The 25,877-nt window shown below is 34.7% G+C and overlaps 1 protein-coding gene across 1 annotated transcript in view; it reads left to right on the forward strand.

Annotated features, from left to right (window-relative positions):
* eeig1a (estrogen-induced osteoclastogenesis regulator 1a) overlaps nucleotides 1–25,877 on the forward strand; it is a 97,024-nt gene that overhangs the window by 69,799 nt on the left and 1,348 nt on the right. Inside the window, exons 4-12 of the mRNA XM_087264158.1 lie at nucleotides 1,139–1,168; nucleotides 10,831–10,947; nucleotides 14,335–14,381; nucleotides 14,515–14,645; nucleotides 18,640–18,741; nucleotides 19,432–19,600; nucleotides 20,358–20,479; nucleotides 22,166–22,235; nucleotides 23,372–25,877. The exon at nucleotides 23,372–25,877 is cut by the window's right edge and continues 1,348 nt beyond it. Of these exons, the coding sequence (XP_087120284.1) occupies nucleotides 1,139–1,168; nucleotides 10,831–10,947; nucleotides 14,335–14,381; nucleotides 14,515–14,645; nucleotides 18,640–18,741; nucleotides 19,432–19,600; nucleotides 20,358–20,479; nucleotides 22,166–22,235; nucleotides 23,372–23,417 (834 nt within the window). The 3' untranslated portion in view covers nucleotides 23,418–25,877. The remainder of the gene's footprint in view (nucleotides 1–1,138; nucleotides 1,169–10,830; nucleotides 10,948–14,334; nucleotides 14,382–14,514; nucleotides 14,646–18,639; nucleotides 18,742–19,431; nucleotides 19,601–20,357; nucleotides 20,480–22,165; nucleotides 22,236–23,371) is intronic.

Genomic DNA, 25,877 nt, shown 5'->3' on the forward strand with positions numbered 1-25,877 from the left:
TGGCTGTGAGTGCGTCTGTGTGCGTCTGTGGTCACATGATGTGCATTTACAGAGGAAGGAGGGCTGCTCAGAAATGCTACACGCCACTGTGGATGTCAAATCGTTGTCGTTCTAAAATGCCATTTAAAAACAAAGACAGTGTAAACAGGGCCTGAGTGTGTACTTTTCGCGAGCGGATTTGCAACGGGGGCGGGCAGAGGATCGCAATGCCGGTGTTGTGTATCGGACGATCCGTACGTAATACGTACATAGCAGAGCTTGCAAAACTGTGTTTTATTTTGTCGACAACACGAACGTTGTCAACATAACTCACTGGTAATCCAAAATGATTACACACAGGCAACTTCATTGAAAGAGGAGAGGGTTTAAGTTCTGACGGGTCTCTTGCTTCTGCAGTTTAACAAGCACTTCAACAAGCCTGTTTTTTTCCCGCTTGGCAAGCCAAGCTGACGTGACATGGGGGCGTGGCAGCATTGACGATTTTATTTTTTGATTCAATAATCGAAATTGAGCATAAATTTCGATCAATTTCGATTAAAAATCGAAATCGTGACACCCCTAATATATATATATATATATATATATATATATATATATATATATATATATAAATATATATATATATATATATATATATATATATATATATATATATATATATATAAATATATATATATATATATATATATATATATATATATATATATATATATATATACACATACACACACACACACACACACACACACACACACACACATGTATAACATGATCAAAAGAAGGCAAAGATTTGAAAATATAATGACTCTTTAAGGCGATTCAGAGCTACAACAGCTTTATTGATCATGTACTGATTTATCATGTACTGACAATGCAGATTGTTTACATTGAAGGGCAGCTACTTTACAAAACTTCACTTATAACATTTTTCCAAAACCCGTATGTCCTGTTCTTAAAGGTAAAGTTAAAACCTGCAGCACGTTAATAGCTGAAGTGAAATCAGATGTGAGGCTGTTCTCTGTATGTTGTGATTCTGGACTGTTGTTGATGAAGAGTGGTCTTTAGGTGTGTCAGGATGAACACTGATGGCGTTTCGTGAGTCCGTCACTGAACCTCACTCTTCCTGTTTTCATTACAGGAACTGAAAGGAGGAAAAGCATATTCAAAGGTGAGTGAAAGCGTCCACATCTTTCCTTTCTGTACGTTTATATATAGAACCAAGATTGTGTAATTTACCATTCATTCATCAGCTCTCAAAGATCTATTAATAGAGTGAATAAAATAAAAACTTTTGACTTGGTCAAAGATTAATCACATCCAAAATATATGTCTGCTTTGACATAATATATGTGTGTATATTATATGTAGTATATTTATTGTGTCTATGTGATGCACACATATATAGAAACAAGCTATCCAAAACTGCTTCAGATATTTAAATTTGTATATAATAGGGTATATGCCGAGCTAGTGCTGTTCCCATGCTGATACACTTCCGGTGACCTGTTATTGTGAACTTTTTTCCATTTTATACGGTTCCTTATACAGCATCGATGTTGTAATGTCATTAACATACATTCAGTTAAATAAACTTTAGCATTTATTTAGTTGCTCAAGCGTAAAACGAGACAAAAAGCCGTTTACTCGCACGGGCCCGTCAGAATCGGCAGGCTAACGCAGAAGCTCCATTGAATACACTGGGGTAAAATAAATGCTCATATTATAAAGATATGGCGGGGGAAATGTAATTTAATGCAGTGCTTCTTGTACAATCTGAGACCCACTTTAAATCGGATATCACTCAGCTAGTGGAGATTGCTGATTTTTAAAGAAAACAGGCCTTAAACGCACCGGATTTTGCATTGGCATTCAATTCGCCGGAAGCGCTTAACCCAGGTTACTGGCAAATTAAAAGTCCTATTAGCATGCTTTGGCATATACCCCATTTCTATCATGTACACATATATAAGTTTTAGGAAGAACAAATAATAACTTGACTTCTAGTTTCTCATTTGGTATCAGAAGTGGCTTATATGAAAGGCAAAGGCCTCTAGATCAGGGGTTCCCAAACTTTTCAGCTCATGACCCCCAAAATAACAATGTCAGTGACTCAGGATCCCCATTTGTCTCGAAGGTAGCTATGCATTTTTGTAGTTATGCATTTTTGCACACACAACTATAGGCTTATATAAGCATGTGCATATTGACAACACAAAAATGCAACAGTCAAAAAAACATAATTATTTAAGTTAATATTAACCTCAAATATCTTATTTCAAAGTATTGTGCCATGAAGGTTGTCAGAAATTTAACCTGGCCCTGTAAAATCAATCTGTTGCAGCTGACGCTATTGCTGTGTGGTTAATCTAAACACCTCAGGGGTCGAAGTCTAAAAGAAAAGAAAAAATTAAGGGCTGACGGATTTTTTTTGTATGTTGTGGTTGTTGTTTCTTTAATGTAACTATTAACTATCTTCGTTGGGTTATGAATAAAATATGTTAATTCTAATAGTTTGATCAAATTAATTTGAGTTTTGTAAATCACCAAGCAACTCCCGACCCCCACTTTGAGAACCACTGCTCTAGATTACACTTATTTTACCAAAATAAAATATGATCATGCCTTGATTTTGAATGATTTCATTAGGACAGTAAGGTCTGACTTTGCTTAGACAAAAGTCTTGTCCCTAAACAGAAATAATGTTGAGTATAGAATATAAAGTCATGCTGCAGTGGAGACAGAATGAATATAGTGTCTGACTCCATCATGAGCTTGGAGGACTGCATCCATACATCTCTGACATGACTCAAATCACTGATTAATAAAGTCATCTGGAATGACACAGAAAGTGTTCCTGCAGGACTCCCAGAGTTCATCAAGACTCTTTAGATTCATCTTCAATGCCGCCTCCTTCATCTTACCCCAGACATGCTCAATAATGTTCATTTCTGGTGACTGGGCTGGCCAATCCTGGAGCACCTTGTCCTTGTTTGCGTACAGGAAAGTTGATGTGGATGCTGAAGTATGAGGAGCGCTATCCTGCTGGAGAATTGTCCCTCTCCTGTGGTTTGTAATGTAATGGGCAGCACAAATGTCTTGATACCTCAGGCTGTTGATGTTGCCACTCTGCAGATCTCTCACACGCCCCCAAACTGAATGTAAACCCAAACCATGAGGTCTCTTTCACCAAACTTAACTGATTTCCGTGAGATTCTTGGCTCCATGTGGGTTCTAGTAGGTCTTCTGCAGTATTATTGATGATTAGGATTCAGCTCAATAAATGAATCATCAGAGAAATCCACCTTCTGACACTTTTACAAATGATCAACTTGGAGTCAAGTTATTATTTGTTGCTCTTACAACTGAGATCCACGACAATACTCTTGTCAGGTAGCGTATTTACTGTATATATACCATTTTAACCATTTTTTGTATCAGCAAAAAGAGACAAATACAATTTGTTTTTCATTTATTATACAAACAATAGCAAACTGCCAGAATTTTGGTTTTAACTTTTAAATCAAATTTTAGCTTTTAATTATAAGTTTAATAATTTGGTAACACACATCGAAGGATTAATAAACATCACGATTCTTTAGGTTGTGTGGATGTTTAAACTGAGATCCCGATCTTTGAATGATTAATTGTGTAGCTTTACACTGTATTCATCAATGCAGGTTAAACACAACACAGGCTCTTTCTGAAAGCGTAGCCCTATGTACATTTCTGGAGATCGCAAATTATGTAGCCAGAAGTACATATGGCTGCATTTAGTCTTTAAAAGACTGCTATGGGGTGGTATGACTTCGTTCCCTTTCGCGCTTACCAGCTGACTGCTTACCTCCCTATGGATGGCTTTCCCGCTGTGACCAGTTTGTCCAGTAGCTTGCCATTTATGTTGGCGGACTTGAGATGCAGAGAGGAGTTGACCATGACAATTGAGTTTGAGTCCGGTTTTAGAGCGCGCAAGACTAAAACAGAAGCCAAAAAAATAAAATAAAGAAGTCAATAACAGAGTGAGAATGTGGTAAAATCTGAAAAACGTGGTAAAAATCAGGAGAGGGCTTTTCTTTTTCCTGCCTTTTACAACGGATGGGCGCTGGTCATTCAGTGCTTTTTTAAACACTATTGGTTGGGTTTAGGAAAGAGGTGGGTGGGGATATTGGTCGGTCGGTCAGTCAGTCAGTCAACAGCGGCCTCTGGTGGATTTACGCAAGAACAACAAGCGCGAATGTTACTCGCTTTAGAAATTTGATATCTCAAATAGTAATAAAATTGTGTTTGTTTAACAAGTAGTGACAGAAAACACCTTTACTAACCTAAGAAAGCCTTTAGGTGTCGACACAACTTCTTCTGTCATCAATATATTTTACAGAGAATCCAAAATGCTTTCATACATGCGATTTGAATGTGGTGGGAGGCGATCTCCTGATAATGTGACATCATGTGAACACTTTCAATAGTCATGTGACAAGATCTTTACAAGCTGTATTTGGAGTCATACATTAAATGAATTCTCTACAGTCAACAAAACATGAATGTTTACTGCGTTTTTGTGCTCGGCCTCACCTCTGTGTTACAGTATAAACTCATTTCTCTGGCGTGTCACAGGATTTACAGGCTCATTATGATGCTGTGGTCATTTGACTGCTGTCTTCAGGCATGTGACGCTTGTCTTACATAAGCAACGCTTATAACTGAACACATAAAAGAGCATTCAAGCTCGTGGCCTGACCTGGCGCCACTCATTAATGTGCTCTAGGTAGTATACCAAACTGAGGAATGTTTTTTTCTCTTGCATGTTCTTGTGCTTTAAAGGAGAGCCTTAATATGTGCGTCAAATAACATTAAAATAGCTTTTTAAAAAAAAAAAAAAAAACAATCAAGTAAAAGTTGAATAAATATTTTAACATCATTAATATGAATCAACAGAAAAGACTAAATTAATGTTCAAAATCACTACATAGAATATAAAGATGCATCTGTATATTACGTTTTTTTTTATGTGTGTGTGTATTTGTTGTTTAATTACTCTTCTCATCTTTCAGCTAGTAAGTTCAGCTAGTAGCTTGTTCTCTAATGCTTAATTTAGATTGGAAGATTGGAATTTTTTAAATGTATTGTAATGCTAAATGGGAATCACTTCTTAGAATGCTACATGGAATAACATTTTAGAATGTTAGGCGGAATAAATTATTAGAATATTACATGCAATTATTGATTCGAATGCTGCATAGAATAATTTATTACAGTACTTAATGGTATAATTTACTACAATGTTAAATGGAATAATTTATTTAAATGTTACATAAAATAATTTATTACAATTTGAAATGGATTATTTATTATAATGTTACAGAATTATTTATTAGAATGCCAAATGGAATAATTTATTATAATGTTACATATAATTATTTATTAGAATTCTGAATGGAATAATTTAATAGAATTCTGAATAAAATAATTTATTATAAAGTTACACCGAATTATGTATTATAAAGTTACACATAATAGTGTATTAGAATAATAAATGTTATATTTATTATAACATTATATAGAATAATTAATTAAAATGCCAAATGGAATAATTTATTATAACTTTTATATAGAATAATTTATTAGAATGCTAAATTGAATTTTTAATTAGAATTCTGAATGGAATAATTTATTAGAATATTACACAGAATTATTTATTAGAATTCAAAATGTAATAATTTATTATAACATTATATAAAATAAATTATTAGAATTCTAAATGGAATAATTTATTATAACACTGCATAGAATCATTTAGAATTCTAAATTGATCAATTAATAAAGATAAATTGAATTATTTATTAGAATTCGGAAGAGAATAATTTATTAGAATGCTATATTTATAAATTTATTATAACATTTTATAGAATCATTTATTTTAATGCTAAATGGATTAATTTATTATCAAGTTACACAGAATTATTTATAATAAAGTTACACAAAATTATTTATTATAAAGTTACATAGAATTATTTGTTATAAAGTTACACAGAATTATTTATTAGAAAGTTACACAGAATTATTTATTATAAAGTTACACAGAATTATTTATTATAAAGTTACAGTTACACAGAATACTTTATTGTAATGCTAAGTTTATTAATTTGTTAGAATGATAGGAATATTTTAATTAAAATGTTACAAAGAAAAATGTTTTAGAATTCTAAATGGAATCAAATATTATAGTGTTACAGAATTATTTATTAGAATGCTAAATAAAAAAAATGATTAGAATACCAAATGAAATAAATTATTATAATGTTACATAGAATAATGTATTAGAATTCTGAATGGAATATTTTATTAGAATGTTACACTGAGTAATTTGTTAGTATGAGAAATGAAATCTTTCATTATAATGTTACATAAAATTATTTAAATTCTGAATGGAATAATTTAATAGAATGTTACACTGAATTATTTGTTAGAATTCTGAATTTAATCAATTTTTATAACAATCATACATTCATTCATTCATTTTCTTTTCGGCTTAGCTCTTTTATTAATCTGGGGTCGCCACAGCAGAATGAACCGTCAACTTATCCAGCATACAGTTAAGGCCAGAATTATTCGCCCTCCTTTGAATTTTTTATTTTTTTTTTTAATATTTCCCAAATCGTGTTTAACAGAAGGAAATTTCACAGTATGTCTGATAATATTTTTTCTTCTGGAGAAAGTCTTATTTGTTTTTATTTCTGCTAAAATAAAAGCAGTTTTTAAATTTTTAAAAGCCATTTTAAGGTTAAAATTATTAGCCCCTTTAAGCTATATTTTTCCAACAATCTAAAGAACAAACCATCATTATACAATAACTTGCCTAATTAACCAAACCTAGTTGACCTAATTAACCTAGTTAAGCCTTTAAATGTCACTTTAAGCTGTATAGAATTGTCTTGAAGAATATCTAGTCAAATATTATTTACTGTCATCATGGCAAACATAAAATAAATCAGTTATTAGAAATGAGTTAGTAAACAATTATGATTAGAAATGTGCTGAAAACATCTTCTCTCCATTAAATAGAAAAAATAAACAGGGGGGCTAATCATTCAGGGGTTCTAATAATTCTGACTTCAACAGTATGTTTTACGCAGCGGATGCCCTTCCAGCTGCAACCCATCACTGGGAAACATCCATACACATTCACACATACACTACTGACAATTTTAGCCTACCCAATTCACCTATAGTGCATGTCTTTGGGCTGTGGGGGAAACCGGAGCACCCAGAGGAAACTCACACCAACCATGGAGAACATGCAAACTCTACACAGAATCGCTGACTGACCCAGCCGAGGCTCGAACCAGCAACCTTCTTGCTGTTAGGCGATCGTAGTACAAAAGTTCACACTTAGATATTGCTTAATATTAATAGCAGGTTTAATGTCCCTGTCCCAGAACAGAACCCTGAGCTCAGAGATGATTGAGGGGGGGAGGGGGGTCTGAGATCAGAAAGTCTCCCCCTGGTATAAGAAGGAAAAAGGGGAAATAGGGTGGATGGGGGGATTTTTCCCAACAACTAAGATAAAGGGGGATAATGTGAAGTGGGCTATTTATTGTTGCTTTGGATTAATCTGATTTCAGTCGCGATCAATAATATCAGGTGCGACTTAATACATGGGATATTATTCTAATTGTAGTAATAGAACAAATATAGTTTTCTAAATTTGTTAGACAACAGCAGCATCAAAGAAATGTAAAACAACAAATAATATAACTAATTATATCACTTGTGTCTTGTTGTCATTTATTCAAGTGCCCTATATAGTATACAAAGCTGAGGAATGTTTCATGCTTCAGGATTTAATGGACTTTTCCTCGTGTTTTCCCTGCAGCGGGTCTAAGTTTGGATTTCCCTCCTCTAAAAATACTCCAGAGTGAAGAGCTCTTTAAATAAACACTTTTGTAGCTTTAGGTGTTCAGGAAAATGAAGCAGTCAGACATGACAATAAGTCAACAGGATGTTTAACCAGCAGCCATTACTAAACATTTACTGAGCAAGAGTGATGTGTAACTGAAAAACAACATGATGAGTATTTGTTTGACAGCAAAACAAGTGTTTTGAAAAGTGAGACTTTCAGCTCTTACACAACAGAATGAAATAAATAAAGAATATTATTAAAATAAATAAGGGCAGAGCGGTGACTCGGTGGTTAGCACTGTCGCCTCACAGCTAGAAGCTCGCTGGTTCGAGTCCTGGCTGGGCCAGTTGGCATTTCTGTGTGGAGTTTGCATGTTCTCCCCGTGATGGTGTGGGTTTCCTCCGGGTGCTCCGGTTTCCCCCACAATCCAAACATATGCAATATAGGTAAACTGAATGAACTAGATTGGCCATAGTTTATAAGTGTGTGTCTGTGAGTGAATGCGAGTGTGTATGGTTGTTTCCCAGTACTGTAATGTAATCTAATGTGCATTTATCATGTGTGATCATACACCCAAAGCACTTCACAATCACGAATCACTCTCCACACCACCACCAGTGTGCAGCATCCACTTTGAGCATCCACTGACCAGGCTCAGCCCTGCTTAGCTTCAGTGAGTAACCGCTCTTTGGCTGCAGGGTGATATGGCTGTGGCATACTGGGTTGCGTCTGGAAGGGCAACCACTGCGTAAAACATATGCTAGATAAGTTGGCGGTTCATTCCACTGTGGCAACCCCTGATAAATAAAGGAGCTAAGTCAAAGGAAAATCAGCGTCAATGCTTCCGATTCACTTTGAATGGGTGACGTCAGGCGTTACCGAACTGCATTGTGGATCCGTCGGAGCTGCTTCAGAGGCGTTGCTCGCTGCAGAAGTTGCGACTTGCTCAACTTTTCAAGCGCAGATGGAAGCGTCAGCCAATCCAATCGCTGTATGCAACTACACCAGCTCAGACAGTAGCCAATTGCTTACTAATTTCATTGGCTGACGCTGCTATGACGATCGCGTCAGCCCCAACTTCAGACACGCCCTTCGTCAATCGTTGACGCTGAAGCCCCGTGTGAATGGGGCGTGAATGAATGAAATAAAATAAATATTATTATAGAGAAGTTAGAGTGCATTACATTTATAACAAAAGGATAGTAACAATATTTATGATGTTACAACAAAAATAAAAGTCATATCACTACAAAAATTGAGCTCTGGATCACAGGAATAAATGACATTTTATAATATATTCACTCAAATTTACTGTTTATTTTGAAATAATGTCACTAAATTACTTCGTTTTTGATGGAATAAACATTTTCACAAACTTATAATCAATGTTACCATTATAGTGTCATTTGTTTGCATTTGTTTTATGCGTTTGTTTTTATAATCATTAATTATTTATTATTTTTATTATATATTTATTATTTTGGATCTATGTTTCATTTAGCCAAATACTTATTTTTAATTAAATGATTTGTCAAATATCCAATAACTTAACCAATCAATCAGAATCCCAGAAACTGTTAAAAACCCTTTGTCAAGGAATTCAGTAGATGGAAGTTATGTATAGGTTAAAAAGTTCTTGCATCCAGTGTTGTGTTCATATTTATGGTAATGTTTATGTAGCACCGTTGTCCTGCGAGACACCATTTTGTTCCAATTTGTTTGTCTGCACCAAACTCAATGTGACGTGACATGGCAGAAACATTTAAACTGCAGCCACTGCACTCAGAATGAAATGGTAAAGGCTTGTAATCTAAATAATACATATTAAACCTCTTTAACATTATTAATAGTCATTCATTCATTTTCTTGTCGGCTTAGTCCCTTTATTAATCCGGGGTCGCCACAGCAGAATGAACCGAATGATGCCCTTTCAGCCGCTACCCATATCTAGGGAATCTTCTACCCTCACACAAACACACTCATACACTACAGACAATTTAGCCTACCCAATTCACCTGTACCGCATGTCTTTGGACTGTGGGGGGAATCGGAACACCCGGAGGAAACCCACGAGAGCGCAGGGAGAACATGCAAACTCCACACAAAAACGCCAACTGAACCGAGGTTCGACCCAGCGACCTTCTTGCTGTAAGGCGACAGCACTACCTATTGCGCCACTGCTTCGCCCCTATTAATAGTCATAATAATAATAATAATAATAATAATTAATAGTTCATTTTCAAACTGTCGTATTTTATTTCCAAATCTGAGTAGACTATCTCCTGCTGCTTTCAATAGTTTGGCAATAAATGTAACGTAAAATGTATTTATGTAAGCATTTAACACTGAATAAAGCCCATAATCAGTACCTGAGGCGATCATTGTCATAGTAGTATATGCTGTTGTTTTGTTGAAAGCATTCTACAGTATAATAGATATTTTGTGCATCACAGTTGCAGATGGTTAGTAAAAAAACTCCTTAAACATGGAAAATATACTTTTTATCATGTCTCAGTGACATTGCGTCGCGTGTTGTTAAATCCACACATGTAGCGAATTGATAATAAAGCTCAATTTAACTTGACTTGAACAGATTAACACAGAGGGACATTTTTAAAACCTCCTTTTCTTGATTTTTCTCAAGGCATTTTTGGTGATTATGGTGACATTCGTGCCAAAAGTCCTTGTTGGTGTATTCTTGGGTTTTCCTCCGTGGCTCAGTTCAGTCTTCTAATTGCATTAGTTGTGAAAGGCGAACACTCTGGGGACTGTTGGCTTGGGAAATGGTCTGACGTGAAGCATATGCTCTTTACCGCTGCCAAACCGTAATCAGCACATACTTCACATTCACTGCGGCATGATGGGAATCCAGTGCTTCTAAAATAAAGCCAATATGTGTGTGTGTATGTGTGTGCGTGTGTGTGTGTTTGCAGCTGGGCTTTGCTGATCTGAATATGGCAGAGTTTGCGGGATCGGGCTGGACGGCGCGCTGCTGCCTGCTGGAGGGATACGACACCAAAAACACACGACAGGACAACTCCATACTTAAGGTCAGATGTCACACACACTTGTATACATGGTTTGCAGGGACACTTCATAGATGTAATGTATTTTTTAGAGTAAAAACTATTATGATATGGCCATACACCTAAATCCAACCCTCACAGGACACCTGTGACAAAATATGAAAAATATGGAATATCAAAAGACTTTATTAAGTATGACTTTTAAGCATTTTGAATAGGTGTGACCCTGTAAACCACCTCAATATAGTACAGTTCATACCCATATCAATATGCAACTTTGTGTCCCTGTAAACTACATATACCTGTACACACACAGGGGACTCTTAGACGTAATGTTGTTTTTCCTATACAAGTTGTATATTTTGCATTTTGAATTATAGGGACACGAAATGTGATCCTCTAAACCACCTTTAAAGAGTACAACTAAGTCATAGTCGTGTCATTATGCAACTTATACGTGTCGTTATACTTGGTGTTCTACACGTCATTATACATGTCCCTGTAAACCACATATACCTGTACACACAGGGGACTCTTAGACGCAATGTTGTTTTTCCTATACAAGTTGTATATTCTCTAACTCTATTCCTAAACCCAACCCTCACAGAAAACCTGTGAAAAAATTAGAATATCAAAAACTTATGGTTTTTAAGCATTTTGAATTATAGGGACACGAAATGTGACCCTTTAAACCACCTTTAAAGTGTACAACTAAGTCATAGTCGTGTCATTATGCAACTTATACGTGTCGTTATACTTGTTGTTCTACACGTCATTATACATGTCCCTGTAAATCACATATATCTGTACATACACAGGAGACTTTTAGACATAATGATGTTTCTACTATACAAACAGTACATCATCTACCCTAAACCCAACCCTTACAGGACACCAGTGACAAAAATTGAGTATCAAAAGACTTCTTTAAGTATAATTTTAAGCATTTTGAATTATAGGGACAGGTGTGACCCTCTAAACCACCGTAATAGAGTACAACTAAGTCCTAGCCATGTCATTATACAACTTAAACGTGTCCCCATTATACGTGTTGTTATATCTGTCCCTGTAAACCACACACAGTTGAAACCAGAGGTTTACATACACTCTAAAAAAGGAACATAACCATTTAAAAAAAATGTCTGCTGGTAAATCATATTAACGCTTACTATTTTAGGTCCGTTAGGATTACCTAAATGATTAACCTTTGCCAAATGCCAGAATAATAAGAGAATGTTTTTTTTGAGAATTTTTTATTAATTTCTAGACAGTCAAAAGTTGACTCACATTTCCTTGTTTTTTTTAAAGTATTAAAAAAAGGTATTTTATTTGCCAGCTAATAACCTTTTCATTACATATAAAATGAAACTTCTGAACCAAGCCTGATGGAAAATGCTCATTTACAAGAAAAGAGGTCTGATGGATTTAGAGGGTTTTGCATCTGAACTCTTCATATATATTCTAGTCCTGATTGGGAGGTAATGTCCGATTCCGATCGAGTCTGAAATCCCATGATCGGAGTAAGTTATGTTTTTTTTACTGTTAAAACAAGTGCAAGAACAGTTGAAACGAATTAAAAGTAAAAAGAAACCAATAATCAGAAATAGGAAAGAAACATATTTGTAAATGGAACTGTACACCAAAATTCAAGACATTACCTAATAATTATTTGAACAAAAATGTGCGGCATGGTGGCTCAGTGGTTAGCACTGTCGCCTCACAGCAAGAAGGTTGCTTCTTGAAGGTCAGTTGGCATTTCTGTGTGGAGTTTGCATGTTCTCCCTGTGTTGGCGTGGGTTTCCTCCGGGTGCTGCGGTTTCCCCCAAACACATGCGCTGTAGGTGAATTGGTTGAGCTAAATTGACCATAGTGTATGTGTGTGAAAGAGTGTGTATGGGTGTTTCCCAGTGCTGGGTTGCAGCTGGAAGGGCATCCACTGCTCAAAACATATGCTGGATAAGTTGGCGGTTCATTCCACTGTGCCGACCCATGATTAATAAAGAGACTAAGCCGAAAATAAAATGAATGAATGAATAATTATATTTATTATAATATATGTTTTATTACTGTTAAAACTGGTGGCAGAACAGTTGAAGAGAATGAAAAAATCTAAAAATAAACCATTAATCAGAACAGGTGAAGAAACATTTTTTTTTTTATTATTAGAATATGCAAAGATATTACAAATTCAAGAAAACATCACCAAATAACAAATACAAAGCAACAAAACAAAAACAACAAGAATATAGTCAGGTACTGGTATGTGCGTGTGCGTGTGCGTGTGCGTGTGCGTGTGCGTGTGCGTGTGTGTGTGTGTGTGTGTGTGTGTGTGTGTGTGTGTGTATGCATGTAAAGGTAATTTGGTGGACAGGTCAGAGTACATACATAAGGAACAATAACAGTCAATAAATGAAGCAAGTGTCAGAGATATAAATAAAAGATATTGAAAGAAACCAGTCAGAGTTAGGGAGTAACAACAATGCTTATAAATGTATGATAGTAAAAATGAAAGTAAAAAGAAAGAAAGGACAACAGTAATAATAACTGATAATAATAATAAATCACAAGTGCTACATCAACTACTAATACAGAAAGTAACTTATATTACAACTAATACTGCTTCTACTACAGTCACAACCACGACTACTGCTACTACAATGTTTACTAATACTGATACTACTACAACAATGACTACCACTACTGATACTACTATAGCGTTTGCTACAACTAGTACAACAACGTCTACTGCTACTACTACTACTACTACTACCACAATCATGTAAAGAAACATTTTAAATTGTTTGTGAATGCAACCGTACACAAAAAATTCAAGACATTAATTATTAATTCAATGAATAAAAATGAGAACTAATAATAAGTAATACAATAAGTAAATATGACTATAAAATAAACAAATAAACATACAACATAAAAGTTAAAAATGTGACAAAAACAGAGGAAACCAAAATTCAAGATAAATGTACCTAAATAAATACAAATAAAGTAGCTATCCTCTGATTTTTTTTTCTAAAATCAAACCAGCATGTGCAAATGAATGGGATTGTAATGTTAGATAAAAAATAACTAAATATTTAATAATTAGGAATTATTTAAAATAAAGGTATAAAAAATAACTTTAACATTTTTATATGAAGCTAACAAGTGTGAAAATAAATCTGACAATACTCAAAAATACAGTATTAGCACAGAAAAGAAAACGATGTAAATATGAAAGTGATTACGTGCACTTTTCAGCTTTCTCTCAGCACATGATTATGTAATATTCTTGACACTCGACAAAAATATTAAAAGTCAGCTGAGAGGAATGGATTAAGCAAGCATTATTAAAGCAGTGAGGAAAACAGATTGATCAGTTAACTCGAAGTAATAGTTTTCTCTGTTGTCATAAAGGTGACCATTGGAATGACGCTGTTATCTGGAGATCCCTGTTTTAAAACGTGAGTATTTTGCTTTGATTGTGTTATTCTGTAATGTAGACTCTGACGCCCCCTGTAGGCTCGTGAATGACAGTACAACACGCAGACTGAATGAATGATTATCTGAAAGTGAACTCTTCCCGTGTTTATTTAGTCCTCCAAGCACTGCTAAATGTATTTCTGTGGCTGGACAAGACCCTTCCCTGCAGCTGGACTGTAAAGGAGAAGGAACTGCTGACGTTCTGCCCCGAATGGCTAAACAGAGACCATCCATACTCGGATCCGGTAAAGATAATGCATTTCATTCATTTATTCATTTTCTTTTTGGCTTTATAAATCCGATGTCACCAGAGCGGAATGAACCGCAGACTTATCCAGCATATGTTTTAACCAGCGGATGCCTGTCCAGCTGCAACCCATCACTGGGAAACACCCATACACTGTCATTCACACACATACACAACAGACAATTTAGCCTACCCAATTCACCTGTACCGCATGTCTTTGGACTTGTGGGGGGAACCGGAGCACCCGGAGGAAACCCACGTGGGGAGAACATGCAAACTCCACATAGAAATGCCAACTGACCCAGCCGAGGCTCGAACCAGCGGCCTTCTTGCTGTGAGGCGACAGCACTACCTACTGCGCCATTGCGTCGCCTAACGCATTTCATAATCAGACATATTTGTGTCTCTGTATATTAATGGTAAAATTTCCTTAATACCCCCAAATACGTCATTATAAATATGCATGTGTCGAGTAAACTCAATGTATTATTTATTTAAAGTGTTACCTAATATTAATTGTGCATTTTATAAATTAGTTTTTATTTTTTCTTATATTTTTTATGTATTTTAAGTAATTTTTTCTAAATGTACTATGATTAAGTTTGTGATTTATATATTTGATTTAGAGATAATGGTGGTGGTTTTATTATTTTTTTATGAATTTGGTTTTTCTATGTACTATTTGATTATTTGTTTATTCATATTTTGGTTTAAATTTTCTAAAAGTTTTAGTAATTAGTTTTTGTGTAATGTCTGTATCGTTTGCATGTTTTATGTGTTATTTTCTTTTTTTAAAATGTTTTTTAAAAGTTACCAATTACATTATTTATTTAATTATTATTATTATTTAATTATTATCGTTGTTGTTAAATTATTATTATTATTATCATCATTATTATTATTATTTTATTATTATTATTATTATTGTTTAAGTATTATTATTATTATTATTATTTAAGTATTATTATTATTATTATTTAAGTATTATTTTTTATATATTTTATTATATTATTAGAATTGTTTTTTGTTTTAGATATAGTCTATCATTATTTGTTGTTTGTTTGAATTAGTCTATACGTATTACCTTTAGATTTTCTGTGTTCATTTTATAGTTTTAGTAATTTGTGGGTGGGTTTTTAATTTTTACAGTTAAATTATTATGAACAGTGTTATGGGTAACACATTACAAGTAACATGAGTTACGTAATAGTATTACTTTTCTAATTAACGAGTAAATTAACGTGTTATATTTAAAAATTCTGTTATAATATTTGAGTTAATTTTTTTGAAAACGTAACGCGAGTTACTTTTTAGTTTAATTAATTGGCTTTAAAAAAATCGCTGAATTAAAATGAACGTTGTTGCATTAAATCCCGCACTCACTAAGAGAACGCAGGAACAGACAGAAATGAAGATAGCAGGACCTTATATTTCTTTAATGGAAAATTCTCATTGTTTTGAACACATGGAAGAAAGGGAAATGAGGATTCTCTGAATGAACAGTGATTTTACTTTTTAATCAGACAATTAGTACAAAAGTAGCAAACGCATTGCTTTAAACCAGGGGTCACCAATCTCGGTCCTGGAGGGCTGGTGTCCCTGCAGGGTTTAGCTTCAACTTGCCTCAACACACCTGGCTAGATGTTTTAAGTATACCTAGTAAGACCTTGATTAGCTTGTTCAGGTGGGTTTGATTAGGGTTGGAGCTAAAATCTGCAGGACACCGGCCCTCCAGGAACAAGTTTGGTGACCTCTGCTTTAAACATTCATTAATCTGTATGTACGGCATACGGGTAGAGCTCCCGAGTCAGGAAGTTCTCAGAAGATAACATTATCCAACATTAATTTTTGTATGTGTTTTTAAAAGGTAAATAAAGGTTATACAGTGTGTTGCTATTTTCAGAGTTCCTCAATTTAAAAAAAGGAGAAAAAAAAACCTGCAAGTTCTGAAGGAGATCAAGCCTCAGCCATGTCAGAAAAAAATAACTCAAAAGTAACGTAACACATTACTTAACATAAAAAATAACTAACTAATGCAAGTTACTTTTTTTACAAGTTACTTTTTTGGAGAGTAACTCTACTTTCAAAAGTAACTTTTCTTAATTTAATTTGCTTTTACAATCTAGATTGTGTCAAAGCAGCTTCACATAGAAGATTATAGTGAATCAAAACAGTGTCAGTTTTCAGAGTTGAAGTTCAGTTTAGTTCAGTTCAGTGTGGTTTAATATTCACTGCTGAGAGTCCAAACACTGAAGAGCAAATCCATCGATGTGCAGATCCACAAGTCCCGAGCCAAGCAACCCAGTGGCAACAGCAGCGAGGAGCAAACTTCAACAATTGACCAAAGTGAAGGAAAAAAAAAACCTTGAGAGAAACCAGGCTCAGTTAGGCACGACCATTTCTCCTGTGGCCAAACTTCCTGTGCAACGCTGCAGTCTAAAGCCTGGTTTATACTTCTGTGTCAAGTGACCGGCGTAACCCACGGCGCATGCAACGCGCGTAGCTGTACATTTATACTTCTGCGCGCTGTCTCTGTTGGTCTGCATTAACACTTCTGAAATGCTTGTTGGCAGTGAGGTGTAAATGTTCCTCTTTGTTAAGTTTCTTCGCTGCTGTTTTGCTTTTCCTGAACACTTCCGGGATGTATAAGTGGCTCAAACTCGCTCATTTTGAGGCAGGAACCAGCGGACGTGCAACAACTTTAACTATGAGGTAAACACAAAACAAAACTTTCCATCCGGAGCCCCTTCACGGGACTCTACACTAATAAACAATCGCTCCATCAGGCTCGCACCATTCACGCGGCTCTCGGTCCCGCCCAGACTCGTCAGCGCTTCCAAGCCGACCAATCACAGAGCTTACGCTACGCGTCGTTGTGACGTGTAGTTACATTTTTTGAGAGGTGCACGTCAGCGACGCTGACGGCCACTGCGAAGGGCTATGCGTCAGCGCCGTAGCATACGCCGGCGTTTGATGCAGAAGTATAAATCAGCCTTAAGTGCCGGAGGCTGGAGAAAGCTGGACGCCCATCGTGGAGAAGCTGCAGGAGGAGAGGTTCCCGGCTGGTTTACAGGCTGGCCCTTCAGGATCAATGCGAGGACTCGTCTGTCATTGGATTCTTATTGTAATCAGTATCATGCTCTCCACTCCTCCATAACCACCACAGCAGCTGCTCAGGATACGGCCTGGTCCAGGATTATGGAATATCTCAGGAATAATGAAAACAGACTACATAAGCGCAGATGCCGTTCAAACTATAATGTCTTTTGGAAAGTATTCCCGGCTCCGGTTGCCCTGAATAATGCAGACTAACAATCCTTTAGAGGATTTGGATCTAAAAAGCATTTGTGTTTTATGTGTATGCTAATGCAAAAAGATGTGTCTTTAATCTAGTTTTAAACTGACAGAGTGTGTCTGCTTCCTGAACTGTGCTAGAAAGGCTGTTCCAGAGTTTAGGTGCCAGATATAAGAAAGATCTACCGCCTACAGTTTATTTTGATCAGTTGTCCAGAATTAATTGAGAGTAGTGGACGTGAGGGGCTATAATACAGCAGGAGCTCCCTCAAATACCGGGAAGCTAAGCCATTCAGGGCTTTGTAGGTAGTCAATAAAATTGTAAAAATTTATAGGATATTTAATAGGGAGCCAATGCAATGATGAAAGAACTGGAGTAATATGATCATATTTCTCTGTTCTAGAAAGCACTCTAGCAGCTGCATTTTGAACTAGCTGAAGTTTGTAATTTAGGTCAGCAGGGAAACCGCCTATTAACACATTACAATAATCTAATCGAGAGGTCATGAAAGCATGAATAAGCTTTTCTGCATCAGACATTAATAGGAAATGTCGAAGTTTGCCAACATTTTTAAGATGAAAATATGCAGATGCTCAACACTGACTATGAATCAGTCTGCATGTTTAACGTGCTTGTTATTAGATCTGTTTGTTTTTTCATCTATATTTTCAATATTTCTGCTTGTTTTTTGCTCTAGCTCTTCCTGAGGAGGCGGATCAGAGTCAGAGTCCTGATGAATCCTTTCACACGGGTCATTCACGCAACTCCAGCTACGCCAGCCAGCAGAGCAAACTCTCAGGTGTGTGTGTGTGTGTGGTTGTTTCTGTCTGTGTTTATGCAATTGTGGGTTTGTGCTTGTTTGTGTGTGTGGTCCTGGTATTCATCACATTGTAGGGACAAAATCTCTCCTCAAAAATTGCAAAAAAACGTTTTTTTTTTTTTTTACCTTGTGGGGGCATTTCTTTTGTCCCATTTGGAAAACAGTGCATCTATCTATTTATGTACAAATATATATATATATATATATATATATATATATATATATATATATATATATATATATATATATATATATATATATATAAATAAAAGTGTAAGTGTGTGTGTGTTTCATAAGAAAGGAAATTCTGTATGTTTTCTTGTATGTCATCCACAGTTGCTCCTTCAGGAAGTTGCGCCTACAGTTTCCTGTCTCTTTTTTTCCATCTGACGCTCTGCTATTGTGTGTGAATGTTTGTTTAACATGCTCTACTGACAGTAAAAAAAGCCAAACTCGCATCAATGTGTGTGAACGTTTCTCTTCAAGCATTATCTAAGAAACTCAATGGCTTCTTTAAATGGCTTTCTTTAAAGGGAAAAACAAACATTGGCTGAATTTCAATGCTTTAATATATATATATATACATATATACACACACACACACACACACACACACACACACACACATATATATATGTTTTTTTTTTTTTTTTTTTTGTGTGTGTACAGGATACAGCACTGAGCTGTCCTGCTCCTCCAGTCTGTCAGACTTGACCCACCGCAGGAACACATCTACAGGCAGCAGTGTGAGTGCAGATGCCCCATCAGAGAGCGACAGCCGTCCTGATCGCCCTCCTCGACCCCCGCGGCCTATATTACCCTCCAGCAGACCCCCACGGTATGCCATCATTAGAAACATACACACACACACACCTGACAGTAGCTCTTTCCATCCAGCTATTCGTATCTGCATTTTGGAATATCACATTAAAAAAAAGCTTAATTGGAATCTCAAGATGTGCATAAATTATGAAAATGAGTTTTTAATCTAATACGACCGAATGTGCATGAACTAAGATGGACACACATTTAGTGAATAAACTCCAGCATGCGCATCAGTAACGCCCTGATTTAGTTTGAACAGATGATAGAAATGTGTGTTTCAGAGACTTTGCATTAACTGAGTTTGCAGCTTCACATTGTTGCAGATCTGAAATGTTGTTTTGCTGAGTGTAAAATGCTTCAGCCGTCAGTCCGTCATCATAGAGCTTCAGTATTACTATTGTTCTGTTATTAATCCCTCCAGAACTGTCTTGAGCATCTGCCTTTGCTCCCACAGAGCGTCTCACGCCTCCAGAAGCCGCCGCATTCGCCGCGTTTATATCGTCTTTGTTTCTAAGACGCAACTCATTTATTAGAGAAGAAAAACACCACAGTGGCTTCTCTACCGCATTAAACTACATTTCCCTGTCTGATATTTGCTCCAGTTTATCTGGAAGTGATGATTTTATTCTCTTTGACTCATTGGATGGAAACGCTGCTTTATTCACTAATGTTTTATGAGATATTACAGATTTGTGCTTAAGTCTAATTCACATGTTTTGATGGAATCCCAGCTTGTGAGTTTGACAGGTTTTTTCCTTGTCTTTGTTCAGGAGGAAGCAGGATTCGGTGGAGGATCAGCCGACGTGGGTCAACGACACGCGCATCGATGCAGACGACATTGTGGAGAAGATCGTGCAGAGCCAGAACTTCTCTGACATCAGTAATAATGAAGGTGAGGGAACCGATAAGCCAGTCACAACCTCAGTATGTAAACACTGGCCAATCACTGCTCAGGGGTGTTTTACATTTGTAATGTAAACACTCAATCTGCCTTTAGTGCTCAGAGTTACAAAAAATGGGATTTAAACCTTGCCCTATAGGTATGGCTTTATCTGTGATAATAAGTAATTTTAGTCTATAACATTGTTCAAGGTTTTTACAGTTAAACGTGTGCAAGTATATTGCATAAAATAATATATTTTTTTAACATGCCAAAAAACTATTCTAAAGAACTAAAAAAGAGTATACACTATAAAAAGATTCACACTAACCGGCCACTTTATTAGGTACACCTGTCTAACTGCTCGTTAACGCATATTTCTAATCAGCCAATAACATGGCAGCAACTTAATGCATTTAGGCATGTAGACATGGTCAAGATGATCTGCTGCAGTTCAAACCGAGCATCAGATTGGTAAGAGATCTGCGCGGGACTAAATTTTGAGTTTTAGCCCGAACCCGACCACTCCCGCTTATATTCAGGATTTGTTGTCCCACTGCCCGACCCACCCCGTTTTCTACCCACCGCGCCCGATCCCGCTAGTCGGGAGCGATATTGCTAGACGGCCCGCTCCCGTCCAAAATTTAACCAGTTACAGACCGCTCCCACGCTTTATTCGAAAATTTATTCCCGCGCTGCAGAAATCTGGTCAGCAGATAATGATGGGCTACAGGAGCAGAAGACCACACCGGTTGCCGCTCCTGTCAGCTAAGAACAGGAAACTGAGGCTACAATTCACACAGGCTCACCAAAACTGGACAATAGAAGATTGGAGAAACGTTGCCTGCTCTGATGAGTCTCCATTTCTGCTGACACATTCGGATGGTCTAGTCAGTATTTGGCGTCAACAACATGAAAGCATGGATCCATCCTGCCTTGTATCAGCGGTTCAGGCTGGTGGTGGTGTAATGGTGTGGGGGAGATTTTCTTGGCACACTTTGGGTCCATTAGTACCAATTGAGCATTGTGTCAACGCCACAGCCTACCTGATTATTGCTGCTGACCATGTCCATCCCTTTATGAGCACAGTGTCTCCATCTTCTTCCAGCAGGATGATGCACCATGTCATAAAGCGCGAGTCATCTTAGACTGGGTTCTTGAACATGACAATGAGTTCACTCTACTCAAATGGCCTCCACAGTCACCAGAGCTCAATCCAACAGAGCACCTTTAGGATGTGGTGGAACGGGAGATTGGCATCATGGATGTGCAGCCAACAAATCTGCAGCAACTGTGTGATGCTATCATGTCAATATGGAGCAAAATCTCTGAGGAATATTTCCAGAACCTTGTTGAATCTATTCCACGAAGGATTAAGGCAGTTCTAAAGCCACAAGGGGGTCCAACCCAATACAGTAAGGTGTACCTAATAAAGTGGCTGGTGAGTGTGTAAATTCACATATATAATATAGACAAATTATGTACCTATATATCATATATTTACTTGTATAACGTTCAGTTATTTTTCTTGCAGAAAAATATAATTATAAAAATATTAGTGTATACTGATAATAAATAAAATAAATAAAAGTCAAATAAAAAAAAAAATTAATTCATCACAAAAAATGGCAGTAAATAGATTTAGATTGAGTTTAAACAACTGTGTCATCGCTGTTCTCGCTTTCTCTCTATCTACAGATAGTAACCTGAGGCTGTTTGTGAGCAGAGATGGAACGACAGCACTGAGCGGCATTCAGCTGGGAAACAGGTCATTTCATAAACACACTGCACAAATACAAAATAGAGCTGTGGTGAGAAGTCGCTTCAGATTTTTAAAATGCATCCCTATTCTCTCTTAAATCTATTCTAAGCTTAGATTTTGCACAGATTGATCTCTAGTTTTTATTTAATATTTTTATTTTACTTTATTTTTTGTAAAACATTTTACGTCCAAAGGCGAGAATTTACAAAACTCAACAGGAAAGAATAAAAATAAAGAAAGCAAACAAACCAAAAACAACAACATTGGGGCGTTTCCATTGTTAAACATTCTGTACATTCAACAATTGTTTACATTACAATATTCAATCCATCTCTTTCAATATTTTAAAAATAAGTCTTTTAAGTCTTAAAATAAATGTCAATTCTTCCATATGACTTATTTCTTGAACAGTTTCTATCCATTCGCCAATAGAGGTGGTGTTTAGGCTTCTGTTTAACAGGAGATGGCGCTAGAGTTCATTGGACTGGTGATCATGACGGCCAATCCCAGTCATATCTGTTGAGTAGCCAATCAGTGAAGTTCAGTAAAACACTCAGCAGCACTCCAAAAGCAAGTGGGAAATGCTGTCGTCACATTTCTTTAAAAATTTCAATACAGACTGGTTGTACTTTTGACAACACTATCGTCATCATGACCCATCCTGACCACATTGTCTCAAAGCGTAACTGAATAAATCAGAAACAGCTCTTCTCATAGGATAAGAAACTCAATCTCATGAATAATAATTAAAACCCGACGCATCATCATAGAACTCGCAGTCGTATGCTACATCAGCAAAAGTGACATAGTCCCCATATAGATTTTAAACCCAGAAGATGAAAATAGGGGAGAAAAGCTCAAAATTAGCCAGTTTTTCTCTACAATTATGTCAAAATAAGATCCGGCCCCAAAAATCATTCCAATTGCTGAAACATAGAGAAGGTTGTGGCCTAATTAAGACTTAAAAATTACCCAGGAGTGGACGAAAACGTCCTCAACAGCACACAAGGGTTAATATCTGAGCTCAGTATCCTTTCAAGAGTGAATAGTGATGTATTCTGAAAATTGTTTGTATAATAAACACACACAGACACACATCACAGCCTCAGACTGACTGGTCAACCCCTCTGCTGTGTCCACAGGGTCTCTGCTGGAGTTTATGAGCCTGTGGTCATCGAGAGCCATTAGATGCACACTCTTCTCTCACCTCATCATCATCATCATCATCTCAATACTGGAAGAATCACACACACACACACGCGCAAACACACACTCACTTCATCATCAAGTCTAATCAGTGCCAAACGCCACAAGGCTTTACCTGGACGGAGTTAAGTGTTTCCCTGACACACATGTTGTTTTTGTCTGTTTGTTTCACATCTGTAAGTGTTTGTTGTTGTAGTCTTTCATTAGCGATGAACACTACGCTTGCGCTGATGAGCTCTTGAAGGGCTGTTGTGTGTTTTCCTGGAGTTTCAGCAGGTCTGAATGCTGTGAAAGGACACACACACACACACACACACACGTTTGAAAACTGCAGTTTTCCTCTCATCATGTGTAGGAAAACCAATGCACTTTACAGGAGAATCTCACACACACACACACACACACACACACACGTCCAGCTCATATTACACCTCAAAATCCAGAGGGAAACCGGCCCTATTCTAGCATTATTAAGATTATGATGGTAATTTCCAAAGAATGCTTTTATTTCACGGTGATTATTTCCATTTTCTTCACTGTGCTGTAGTAATTACAGCAGTTTTCCTTTATGGTTATTTTAATTGGCATACATTTGTAGGCATTTGTAAGCACAATACCAGAATGCACAAATACATTTCAAATAATACAAAGTTTTAATTTGAATAGTGTATATTATATATATTTGTTATATATATGTGATGCACACATTCATAAAATAAAACTATACAAAACTATTTTGTTCCATAGATGTTTAAATTGATATATAATTTGTATCATATACACACATATTTTAAATCAAAATATCAATTAACAGTTTCTTAAAAATATGCCTGAATGTGTGCATTTACATATACATAATAAACACACACGTATATTATGTCAAAACAAACTTTTATTTTAGATGCGATTCATTGCGATTATTTTTCGTCCAGCACTTGTACACTCTCACACATTATTTTCACAGCTGTGATGTGTTAGTAGTAGTAATAATAATAACCAAAAACGAATTATTATTATTATTGTATAATTGTATAAACTGTAATATAATAATAATAGTAATAATAATTGTATAAAATGTGATATTGTTGTTATTGTTGTTATTATTCTATTACAGTTTATACAACTATACATTAATGATAATTGTTTTTGTTGTTGTTATTCTTCTTATTATTATTATTATTATAGCACAGTTTATAAAATTAAACTATAATAATAATAGGTAGTTTTTGGTTATAATAATAATAATAATTCTTATTAATAATAATTGTATAAAATGTGATTATTATTATTATTATGATTATTATTATTGTTGTTACTATTATTATTAATATTATATCAGATTTTATACAATTATTATAACCTAAAAACAAATTATTATTATTATTATTGTATAATTGTAAAAACCAATAAAATAAAAAATAAATAATAATTGTATAAAATGTGATATAATAATAATAATAAAAATATTAACAATTATTATTATTATATCACATTTTATATATTTTTTTTATTAAAACCAAAAACTAATTATTATTATTATTATTATTATTATTATTGTAACAAAAAATGTATCATTATTATTATTGTATAATTGTATAAACTGTAAAATAATAATAATAATAATACTTATTATTATTATTATTATTATTATTATATCAGTTTATATAATACACAATAATAATAATTATTATTATTTTGTTATTATTATTACTATTATTATTATTATTATTATATTACAGTTTATACAATAATAATAATAAAAATAATAATAAGTTTTGGTTATAATAATAATAATAATAATAATTATTATTATAACCAAAAATGTATCATTATTATTATTGTATAATTGTATAAACTGTGATATAATAATATTATTAATAATAATAACAATAATAATGATAATTATATTAATAATAATAATAATTATTATTATATCAGTTTATATAATATACAATAATAATAATTATTCTAATATTTTGTTATTATTATTATTATTATATTACAGTTTATACAACAACAACAATAATAATAATAATTCGTTTTTGGTTATAATAATAATAAAGATTATTATTATAACTAAAATTGTATAATTATTTTTATTGTTTAATTGTATAAACTGTAATATAAATAATAATAATAATTATTATTATTATTACTATTATTATTATTATAACCGAAAATGTATCATTATTATTATTGTATAATTGTATAAACGGTGAAATAATAATAATAATTATTATTAAAACCATTATTATGATTATTATTATTATTATTATCAAACCGAAAATGTATCATTATTATTATTATTATTATTATTATTATTATTATTATTATTGTATAATTGTATTAACTGTGATATAATAATAATAATAATAATAATAATAATAATTATTATTATTATTATTATTATAACTGAAAATGTATCATTATTATTATTGTATA

Source organism: Danio rerio, chromosome 8 (assembly GCF_052040795.2).
Source record: "Danio rerio strain M-AB ecotype USA chromosome 8, GRCz13ab, whole genome shotgun sequence".
NCBI classification, from domain to species: Eukaryota; Metazoa; Chordata; class Actinopteri; order Cypriniformes; family Danionidae; genus Danio; species Danio rerio.